The 12,338-nt window shown below is 37.0% G+C and overlaps 1 protein-coding gene and 1 long non-coding RNA gene across 2 annotated transcripts; one reads left to right on the top strand and one right to left on the bottom strand.

The window, feature by feature from the left end:
* LOC109946587 lies at positions 6,824 to 8,530 on the bottom strand. Its single transcript, XR_002269707.1, has 2 exons — positions 8,399 to 8,530; positions 6,824 to 7,181 (listed from the first exon to the last, which is right to left on the bottom strand). It is a non-coding gene; the product is annotated as an uncharacterized LOC109946587 (long non-coding RNA).
* Positions 11,142 to 11,854, top strand: LOC18793048 (F-box protein FBW2). The gene is made up of 2 exons (XM_020553853.1): positions 11,142 to 11,398; positions 11,545 to 11,854. Exons 1-2 carry the CDS (start codon positions 11,142 to 11,144, stop codon positions 11,852 to 11,854), a joined length of 567 nt encoding a protein of 188 aa, XP_020409442.1.

The following is a 12,338-nucleotide window of genomic DNA, read 5'->3' on the forward strand; positions in this document are numbered from 1 at the left end:
GAACTCTCTCTCTCCCGTCGGTCTCTCTCTCTCTCCTCGTAACTCCAGCCACCAGCCACGGCTGTGGACGGGGCCGGTACCAAAGTGACCAGGGCGTCGTCCTTTTCCAGCCCCAGCCGTCTCTCGCCTCCAGCCGCCGCGGTTTCGCCGGAAAATGGAGAAGAAGCGGCCGGCGTAGTTCGATCTTCGCCGCCGTCGATCTCCCTCCTCCGGCCGCCATTTCTGGCGATCAAGGTATGGAAATTTATCCCTTCTGCATACTCTAGCTGATGGTTGGGTAGGATTAGATCGATTCTTAGCGTAGCCAATTCGATTTTCGAATTGAAATTCGGTCGGTTTTGGGATCGCGATTCCGGCCACTTCCGGTCAGTTTTTGGGGTAGGCCCAAGAACAAAAGTGGCTCCAAATAGGGTGTTATACCTAGGGTAGGAGTTTGGAGCCGTGGTTGTGAGATTTTTAGGCGAAGCTTTATCGCTTTAGGCACCCACGCGCTGCCGGTGCGTGCGGCGGGGCGTGGGCATTGTATAAAAAGTTCGGACGTCGTTTGACTATCGAACGGACGATCGCATATTGTGCGTTATCCGGGTTCGATAGGTTGGGACCGTTGAATGGTCCCAAATTTAATATATGTTAATCTAGGTATTTTTAGGATCGTGTAGGAATTCACGGATTGTGAATCGGAGCCCCGGATGTTCTGAATAATAAGTTAAAGTTTATATTTTATATTAACTGTCAGATCGTGCGATCGTGAGCGATCCGACCGTCCGATCTAAACCAAACTTGCAGGACGAGTGTCCTATACCTTGTAAAACCCGTAGGCATTTTTGGATCGGAATATGGAGGTCGCGGGCCCCGCAGGTCCGTTTGACCCATGGTTGACCGTGAGTCTCCCAGAGTAATCTCACTTTCCCAGGGGGGATTATCGAGTGCTCGACCATTGTGGAGGGTTATACCATATTAGAATTAATTTATATAATTATAATTTTATATGTTTGTACAAGGGTACAAAAGAGGCTAGAATGTCAGTTTGGAGTGCTATACGCACTACCTTAGGTACCTCCCCGGATTTTGGTTACATTACAAGTACCACCAAGTGAAAGTTAGGTCTCACGTGGCGTAGGTTATCCGGCGTGCGGACAGACCCTATATGTGGCGTTGGTTGTACCGGCGTATGGGGAAATTTGTAATATGATGTTCAGGTCTCACGTGGCGTAGGTTATCCGGCATTGACACAGGCCTCATACGTGGCGTTGGTTGTACCGGCGTATGGGGAGATTATGTGATATTGTGTTGAGGTCACACGTGGCGTAGGTTATCCGGCGTGTCGACAGACCCCATACGTGGCGTTGGTTGTACCGGCATATGGGGAGATATGTGATATGATGTGCAGGTCTCGCGTGGCATAGGTTATCCGGCGTTGAGACAGACCCCATACGTGGCGTTGGTTGTACCGGCGTATGGGGAGATTATGTGAAATATAGAGAAATGAAATAAGGTATCGCCTAAGTGTGGAATTGGGTTTTATGGAAGAACTACGTGTGGCTTGATCCCTCAAGGAGGGTACATAGGCAGCCTAAGGTTATTAGGTGCAGCCGCAGACTAAATGTTAGTCATAAAATTTATTTGAATTGTTTGTTTAGTGGGTTTGGTAGTAGTTGAGAATTATTGGAAGGCCGAAGGCCATTTATGTGGATTGCATAAAATTATATTGTGCATGCTGCCAGTTGTGAATATTAAATGCGTTTTTATGCAGGTTGAAATTTTGGAAAATGTCCAATTTATAGGGGAGACTCTGCCGAAATTTCGGCAGGAAGTCTCGACCTTTAGTAAGTGGGCCTGGCATCGGGGTGATGTCAGGAATTCCAAAGGGTTCGCCTCGGATTTCGAAAAAATTCGGAGCAGGTCCTTTCATTAGCTCTGGTTTGGTATTTTAGCATTTGGGAGCTTCTTCACTTCAATAAGGATTTTTGCTACGGATTAGTTAAAGGAGTTGAAAATCCTAGCCATGGATTAGATATATCAGTGGAGTTATTCGTAGCAATGGTCTCTCAACTATACTCGAAGTTACATTTTTGTCACTCAACTCAAATATTAGTTGCAGAGGTCACTCAATTGAGTGTTGTGTTGCACTATTAGTCCCTACCGTCAAGTCTGTGACTTTTTCTGTTTAAAATGATGACATGACAAGCATCTCTTAGATTATTGGTGGGCAAATGTGACTTTTCAGTTAGGATTATTTGTAGCAATGATCCTTCAACTATACTCGAAGTTACATTTTGGTCACTCTATTCCAAAAAATAGTTATATAGGTCACTCAATTAGGTGTTGTGTTGTACCATTAGTCTCTAACGTTAGAGAGACTTGACGATAGAGACTAATGGTGCAACACAACACCCAATTGAGTGACCTCTGGAACTAATATTTGAGTTGAGTGACCAAAATGTAACTCTGAGTATAGTTGAGGTTACAAATAACCATACATTAGTGGGTTAAATAATTTTTTAATATATATCATACATGCAATCCAATTACTGAGATTAGAAGTCTTTGATCCTTGATGGAGCCAAATCTTTTGCGTTTTGTCATTTATATATACAGACATATTTATACCTGTATTAAATCTTAATTTTATTTATTTCAGATGGATCAAAGAAGATGGGAAGACTTAAACATAGACTGTTTGGTGAATATTTTTGGTAGAGGTGGTATGGAGTCACTGCTTTTGGATGTGTCTTTTGTATGCAATTGTGGTATAGAGCAAGCCTCGATCCTTCATGCTGGCAATGTCTCATTTTTCCAAACATTTCAACCAGCTATTTTGGTTATACCTTGGACACTGAATATTGGTGTTATGGTCCCTTTTTGCAAAGATTTGTGCATGAATATCAAATTGACGGGAGTCATTTCTCGACCACTGCCTTTATAAAGTTTGTCGTCAATCGTAGCAAAGGGCATGCTACTGTACTCAGGCTACCTCCATGTGCTTCAGAGGAAGTGTGGTGATCCCAAGGTTCTGGCATTGCCTGGGGATTTAGTTTACCTCAGATCAAGTGTAATTCCAAAGCTGACTGGTGAGTGGAAACATTTGGAGGAAATCCTTTCACAGTCATCATTTGATAAAGATGAGGCAATTGCAGTTGTTAACTTCCTGCCGAAGATTAAGAAGTTGATCTTGGTCGGGATGATGTTATAAAGTTACCGCGGCCGGGGATGTCAGTGATGTGTAGGTTTTGGTGATGAGGAAATTTTAAGGCTTGCTTCTCATGTTAGCTAGTAGTTTCAGTTGCAAGGGATCTATGGCTTGTTATTATGATGATTTACATTAATTCAGCAGTTATATGTTTGACGAAATAGTATATGATCACAGCCACCACACAAGGTCCCCCATTTTTTAGGGCCACTGAATATTTTTGTTTATTTATGTGTATATTAAATATATTAGGGAGATTCACTAATATACCCAAAATAGAAGCTGAAATTATAAAAAAACCCCACACGAAATGCACTTTAGAAACACACCCAAAATCCATTTACTACATAAAAAATGAGTGTTAAAGTTCCTATAAATTACATGATTGCCATTGATAAACTTAAAACAAGCCCAACATAAAAAACTCAAAAAAAACCCAAAATAAGCCCAGCAAGCCCGAAGTACATTGTTAATATCATATCATAGAAGTACATTGTTAATACTATATTATAGAAGTACATTGTTAATACCATGTCATAGAAGTACATTGTTAATACCATGTCATAGAAGTACATTGTTAATACCATTTCTTACAAAAAAATCAACCAAAAAAAAAAAATCCAAAATAGCCCAACAAGACATCCGATATCCTTTTCAGAAACCACCTCCAATTGTCCATAATTTCACCAGAAACAATCGCAAAAGCAAAAGGAAATATCTCTACAAGAAAAAAAAAAGTAAATTGTTAATACTATGTCATAGAACTATCTCCCTAGTAAAAATCACATTATGCCTATCATAAACTTCAAGTGCATAGCTATATATAGAGCAAAATATAGAGCATGTTTTGTCACTGAAAATCTGTTAATACTATGTCATAAAAGTACATTGTTAATATTATATTATAGAAATCAACTCAATTGCATGGTATGAACAATATTTCAACTGTTCATACCACTTACTGGAAGTTAACGACTACATCATTTTATTTACATAATAGGTATGATAAAAGTGTACAACTCCATACCACTCAAAATCAATACTCAACAATGATAAAAATACAGAGAATGACTCCATCTCAACAATAGTTGCAGGTTGAAAGGATTTGGGTTAGAAGAATTGATATGGCTCAATCTGCTAATCGTGCCCTCCCTTACTGCTGCGTATCTTTTACGCTAGAAAGGTTTGGGTAGCATGGGGGCCAGAATGACTTTGCTCTTCTTCAAATCAAGTAATTTTTCAGTGTGACTGGTGAACCCAAAACCTGGGCCTAAACACCAACACCACCTCCAAGTTCCTGTGCCCTGGCATTCCCTCTTAAAAAATGACTTGTATATTTCTTGGATTTCCCATACAAGATCAAAGTACAGCCCCCAAACCCTACTCTTACTATCAGCGATGAGGGATCTTCTGCCACACATGACCAAAGTATGTCTTTGAGAAGGGCTCAACAATCAAAATCAATAGTCCTTTGCTTGGGCCTATTGGGATTTCATGGAAGCTATGCAAAATCTGATCATTTCTCACATACCCAATTAAAATTAGTTCAAAAAAACGAAAAGGGTCAGTGAAGAATGGGACTCACATGGGATTTTCTTTAACAGAGGAGCTCCGACTTCTCTAAGGATCCAAGAAACGATCAAGGAAAGGCCGAAAAGACCACAATAAGCAAGTCTAGCTGATTTCCTGGAAATCCCAGCGGAGGGCTTGAGGCTTCAGACCTGAGGTTGTCAAATCTGAGGGAGGCTTCAAACGAGATCCAAAACTAATTTAATGCTAAAAAGGGTAATAAAGATATTTCATCTTATTAATTAAAATAAAAAACATACAATTGTTGATTTTTGGGTTTATTTTGGGTGTGTTTCTATGTTTTAAATAGTGTAGGGTATATTCATAGTTTCATGTCTAAGAATGGGTGTTTCACTAATTTTGTAAATATATTATTAGTTCTCCTAAAAAATTATACATAAAAATATATTAATATTATAGATAACGTATATATAATCAAACTTGCAGCACAGTGACAAAAGCGTGTGTCTTGTTCGTTTTCTCATACGGCTTGTGTTCGAGTCCCGACCTAAGCATTCAATTGTTCTATTCTTTCATTTTTACCTTTATTCTCAGACGGCTTGTGTTTGAGTCCCACGTTAGGCCTCGTTAGTATGTTATTAAAGGAAAGTATTACTGTGATATTCCTATTTATCTCTATCTGGCCAAGGAAAGATCTCTAGTTAGCCTTACTATTATTGGAACTAGGCGGCTACCCATCTTAGGTTTCCCTTTTTTTTTCTTTTTTTTTAATTTAAATTTAAATTTTAAAGTTTGGTCCCAAACGACATCGGTCATGATTTATTTTTTTATTTTTTTTGAAAAAAAAGGAAGCGCGCAGAAACACAAAGTTCTCTTTCGTGGGCTTTTAATAGGGCCTCCATAATTCCTTATTTAAATAAAATTAGGAGTTCTCTTTATTTAATTAGGCCTTAATAGGGCTTGCACAATTCCTTATTTAAGTTGGATTGAGAATTCTTTTTATAATGGACCAATTTAACATCACCCAATTTTATCAAAGTATGTGTGCATCATAAGAATCCTACTTCTTTTTTTTTCCTTCTTGAGTACACCAATCCGAAGTAAGTCAAATACATACTTTTTTCTTCTTGAGCAAACACCAATTTTGTTTATTCATTTTTTAATAATTATTATTTTTTCTTATTTAGCTCTCTGTGTATTAGTAAGATCAATAGCAAACTCAAGGAAGAGACTGCGCAACGCATGATTCAAGGTATAATTAATTTTATTTGTTTATTTAATTGATAATTTGATATTAATTTGTTTATTTAATTGATAGATATAGTCAATTAGTCATAGTTATAGATTAAAAAAACCCTTATTTTGTTTTAATTATATACTTATGGAACGGTATTTTAAGAGAAAGAGTTTAAATCCTTTTTCAAAAAATCCAGGTAGTTCACATTTTCCTTTGAATAATTTGGGTAGTCCAAATAGTTCAGGTAGTTCACATCATTGCGTAACAAAATGGGAAATCAATGGTGGTGTGATAACTTGTTGTTTATATTGATAAATATGTTTTTTCTTGCATTAGTAATGAAAATATAATGCGACATTTTCTTGATATGAAACCTCATTAGCAACAATTGTAAGTTAATTGTAATGTTATTTTTTTCAATTAATTATGAATAGCATTAGTATTGTTTAAATTATAAGGATATTTAGTTATCTAATTTTATTTTTTGAACTTTTAGTCTTTAAAAGTTGCATCTCTACTGTTTTACTTTATTTAAATTTGGTCTCATTTAAGACTACTTCTCTAATAAACCCTTCTAAACATAAACCGTTCTAACAAAAACACTTTTATCAAAAAGATGTGGAAAGTTTTATAAAAAATCGAAGTAGAGAAGTATTGAAAGAAGCACATGACAGGTAAGCACATGGCACGTTTGTAGGGTGAGGAAACATAAAAATAAATCGCCGCGCGATGTCGATTCGTTTCTTTCCCGCTAAACAGTTTTGGGGTCAAGTGGCGAAATGGGCCTGACGCCTTGTGGACCCTATTCCCTATTAATTCAAGGGAGCTTTCATTTTAAGACACTATATAGTTTACTAATTTGGAAATAGGAATACAATTTCACCTAATTAGCATAAGGCCAAAGACCAAAAAGTAGTACCTAATTTTACAATAATGTAATTAAAAAACATCAAAATTACACAAAATGCCACTCCCTCTAATTTTACCAAAACCATGTTCCAGTTACACAAAACCTCCAGCAATCCACCTTCCGGCCAACCGCCCATCGCCGGGCCAGCACCTGCCGGCCAGCCACAGCATCCATATTCTTGCCAGTCGCCGCCACCAGCCGCCGCCAGTTTCCGGTCAGCCACCGTTGCCAGTTTCCGGCCAGCTACTGCCCACCAGCCGCTGCCACAAACTTCCAGCCAGCCATCACCGGTCACCAACTTTGTTGCCCTCAACCTAAAAAAAATATGAAATTTAGTGTGTTTGAAGAGACTCGAACCTTGACCCTCATAGGAGAGTCCCCTTATTCACAAACCACTACACCAACCTTGTTTTTGTGATATTTTGTCTGTTATGTAATATTTATATTAACAGTCGAGGGTTTTTATAAAAAAAAAAAATTTATTTCAACATTGATACGTGCAAAATTTGTACCAAATCCCACATACTTAGCTCTAGAGTTCTGCAAAACAAAATACTGTAGATATCAATAATGAAAACAAAAACAAAACTTGTGTCATCGAATGGACTCGAACCTTGACCCTCAGAGGAAGGCTCACTCACAAACCACTACACCAAACTTGATTTTGTAATATTTATTCAATTATACAATATTTATATAAACAATCAACGGTTTTAAAAAAAAAAAAAATTTATTTCAACACTTATTCACACAAAAACTACAAATAAAAACAGAAACTGCAACAAAAATACAATGTAGATATCAATTATGTTATAATTAAAAAAACAAAAACAAAAACAACTACAAAAACAATTTGTAATTAAATGAAAACTGCAATGCAGTTTCTAGTTTCCAAAAGTTCAATTTTGAGTTCCCTTGCTCTTTGGTAGTTCTACTCTTCTATTGCCCATCCAATTCTTCATATGGGTAGGCTTTATTCTTCAAATTGGTGAGGTCGAAGGCTAAGGAAAGAACAAAAGTCAAATTGTAATTAAATGAAAACTGCAATGCAGTTTCCAGTTTCCAAAAGACCAATTTTGAGTTCCCTTGCTATTGGGTAGTTCTACTCTTCTCTTGCCCACCCAATTCCTCATCTAGGTAGCCTTTACTCTTCAAATTGGTGAGGTTGAAGGCCAAGGAAAGAACAAAAATCAAATTGTAATTAAATGAAAACTGCAAAGCAGTTTCCAATTTCCAAAAGTCCAATTTTGAGTTCCCTTGCTCTTGGGTAGTTCTACTCTTTGCCCACCCCATTCCTCATCTGGGTAGCCTCTACTCTTCAAATTAGTGAGGTTGAAGGCCAAGGAAAGAGCAAAAATCCAATTGTAATTTAATGAAAACTGCGTTGCAGTTTCCAAAACTGCAATGCAGTTTCTAGTTTCCAAAAATCCAATTGTAATTACCAAAACTACAATGCAGTTTGTGCAAAACTACAATGCAGAACCTCTCAGTAGACATAAACAGGGAATAAAAATGAAGCAATTCAAATTACCTTCATGCACCAGCTAGCCCACATATCACCATATCTTCCAATTGGCTCACCAATACCCATGAGTCCAAATTACATTGCTAGTCCAATCAATTCACGGTTGAATGCCAAGTTCATACCACACATAGGAAATAGAGTTTCCCCAAGTATGCTCAGAACTACATCAACAAACCTGAAAAAATTCAAGAAGAAATGAACAGGCAATTATGTAAAAACTGGCTTTTCAGTAGTAATTAGTCCAGTTTAAAAGGAAAAGAAAAGGGAAAAAGAAGCATACAATTAGTAATTTGTGTAATTTGGGATCACTATTTTATACCTAGTGTTCCTTTCTAGAGGATTGGCAAGCTGGGTAGAGCATCATAGTCAAGGATGTTGAGCCACAGGCCAAGAGAAACAGTTGTAGGTACACCCCCAGGGAAACTAAAAGGATATCCACAAAATAAGTCTGCGTCTTCTCTTTATGGATCATAAAGAGTGTTGAAAAATAGAGGAGTTGATGGATTTAGCAAGTTCTTTATATGTTGTTCGAGTGCATTGATCTCTTTCCCATATGGGTCTTTGGCAACCTGCACACAGGATACGGATGTGAACACATACGAGATTATGAAAATTTCAATAATAACAGCAAGAATCACATATAATATTCATAACATATATATTAGACACTTGTTTTGAAATAAGACAAAACCCAGATCAAACACAATATGCTAAACATCAGCTTATTATGCTCCAAATACAACAATCCCAATAAAAATCCCTCATAGTTTTATCACCCAAAACCCAAAAATTGACAAAAGTGTTAAACAATAAACCCATTATTAAATAGACAAATCTACCAACCAATAACAGGACAAATTAACTAATTCCAACTATCAACTAGTAAAAGTACATTTCAACACACTGCACAAGTGAGAATGGAAGTTCAATTACACTCCAAGCATTGCAAGTTTGTTGTCTGCCCGTCACATGTGGTCTCTAGCTTGATAATGGAACTACTAATTACAAATACAATCCATACTTGTAATAAAAAATATGGTATTAAGAGTAACAGCCAGAACTCAATTAGATCGTATCGTAACAAAGACTACTTAAGGACACCTTAATGGAAAGATAACTCAGTCAGTTAACCAACTAGATATTCATCGAAAATATCCAAAACTGCTCATACAAATTTCTAAACAAAACAATAAAAATCCAATTGTGTATTTCCATACTTGATCAGAAATTTCACTGTCAAAAACCTCAAATAAATCCAAACAATAGACTGCACAAAGATTATGTTCACTATCAAAGTTCACCATGGCTGCAAAATCATGTCATACCAACATTGAAGCGCCAAATACAATACTCAGTTTAGAGAAACAAGCCCAAAAATTTGATCCCAAGAACCACGCAATCGTTCCAGTACCAATTCAGCTTGAATCCCTAATTAGCCCAAATTAATCAAACACTTTTCATTTTTCATTCATACAAATCCAAATGAGAACAAATTAGAATAAATTTCTAGTTTCTATGTTAAGCACGTACCGGTATTGAGGAGTATTTTGTAGGCTTCTTCGTGGCCTGCGTCCATGCCGAAGTCGCCGGCGGAAAGATTGGAAAGAGATAGGGCGTCCATGGCGCGCCAGCTTATAGAATAGTCTTGACGGTGTCTCCATGGCCTAGCTTGGCTGCGTGCATCAGTGGGTTCCCACCCGGTACGGACTTGAACGTGATGGCTTGCTTTTAGATGGCGGATCAGGACGGCAGTGGCTTCATCGTGACAAGGAGTTGCAGAGAGCTCCGTTGTCGTATAAGAGAGGATGAGATCAGATTTGGCGAAGGCTTTTAATAAACAAAAAAGGGTAAAATTGTATATTACCTTTGTAATTTTGATAAGCCCAACGAATCTGGGCCTCCATTTTGGCTAAATCCAAAACAAAATTTGATTCTCATGTATCAAAACCCAAACAAAAATAACCAATATCTCAAATACTAATTAATAAAGTTACTTATGTCTAATACATAATTTTTCTTTAATTCAAAACCACGACGATTGGCTTTCATCTATCCCTCCGCTCAACTCTTCTCTCTGCTCTCATCCTCTCCCTCAAATCTTCTATGAAACCACAAGCCCACCCACATCCAACTCTCCTCCCTCTGCAGCACCCTCGATTCTGACTTTTTATTTTTATTTTTTATATCTGTTTAGGGTTTTCAGCTACAATAAGTAGATTGGTTTCTCGGACTCTTGATTCCCGTACGGGTAAAATCAAATGCCCAATATTTTTTTTTTCTCATCAGATTCTTGCTCATTGACGGGTGTATGTAGTATTTGTTATAAAAATAAATAAATAAATAAAAAGAAGAAGGTATTCATGTTCTTCTTCTTCACCATCTTTTCAAAAACAGCTTGATACTTGTGCCATGCATCAACTTGAAAGAATCCTGCGGATACAGTCAGCTGCAACATTAATATCTCATCAAACAAACACGACAGACGTATGAGATAATTTTCTATAATAGAAGCATGGCTGTGCTTTCTTGCATAATTGCATTGCCTATATCTCAACTGAAAATCTTTGACTTAAGGTCTATTTTTTTCCTCATTTTCTCTTAATTTTTTATTTATTTTTGAAAGGCAGAAAGAAAAGCAGTGGTATGTGGTCTTTGCATTTTGTCATAGATATATAGACATATTCAATGCTGCATTGAATCTTAATTTCATTGCTTTCTGATGGATCAAAGAAAATGGGAAGATTTAAAAATGGACTGTTTGACGTATATTTTTGGAGAACTTGGTATGGAGTCACTGCTTTCGGATGTGCCTTTGGTATGCAAGTCTTGGTATAGAGCAAGCCTCGATCCTTCATGCTGGGAATGTCTCATTTTTCAAGAAATTGAAACTAGCTATTTTGGTTTTCCCGTTGAAACTGAAAATTGGCGCAGTGTCCCCCTTTTGCAAAGATTTGTTGATGAATATCAAATTGATGAGAGTCGTTTCTCTGTCACTGCATTCATAAAGTTTGTGGCCAATCGTAGCAGAGGCCATGCTTTTTGTACTCATGCTACCTTCATGTGCTTCAGAAACAGCCTTGAAATATGTTTCAGATGTGTAAGTTTCTCCTTAAGTATTTCAGCATTGGGTCCTCGTAAAATGTTGTTTGCAGGTGTGGTAACCTCAAAGGTGTTGCCTTGCTTAGGAATTTAGTTACCCACAAATCAAGTGTAATCCTTGAGCTAATTGGTAAGTGGAAACATTTGGAGTTTTTGATACTGGGAAGCACTCATCGTTTGGAGGAAATCCTTTCACGGATCAGCATTCACTGCAAGGATTTGTGTGCCTTACATTTGGGGAATGCTAATATCGGTAAAGATGAGGCAACGGCAATTGTTAGCTTCCTGCCCAAGATTAAATCTTTGTTCTTGAGGAGGAAGGCAGAGATTGGTCGGGATGCTCATGCTCTTATGGCGTTGTGAGGATATATATATTATGAGGAAAACCGCTTCGATTTTTATTTTATGATGTTGTATTGTCTCGTGACATAGTTTTACAATTCTGATTAAGACCAATTGGCATCTCCATATGAACATGATTTATGATATTCCGGCACGTTGATATATTCGTGGGCTAATATGATAAATAATTGTACGTGCAATTGATAGTCACATGCTGACTTACCCAATATTTTGCTATTGAGTATTGATTCATACAGCTATACTTTTATATATATATATATAAATATAAATGTAAACTAGCCTCTTGGCGCCTTTTTTATTTTTGTATTTATTTTAGGAATGAATTTTTACAGAATTTTTTTAAAATTTAATTAGATATATATAAATAAACATCTTGGCTTGTTCTTCATGAAGTTGGCTTTCTTTCTCTTATAAATTAATGGTCAATTATAGATTTCTAGTTGACCACTAATTAATCGTTTTTCCATACATTGCAATTGGACCA

Source organism: Prunus persica, chromosome G1 (genome assembly GCF_000346465.2).
Source record: "Prunus persica cultivar Lovell chromosome G1, Prunus_persica_NCBIv2, whole genome shotgun sequence".
Classification (NCBI taxonomy): domain Eukaryota; kingdom Viridiplantae; phylum Streptophyta; class Magnoliopsida; order Rosales; family Rosaceae; genus Prunus; species Prunus persica.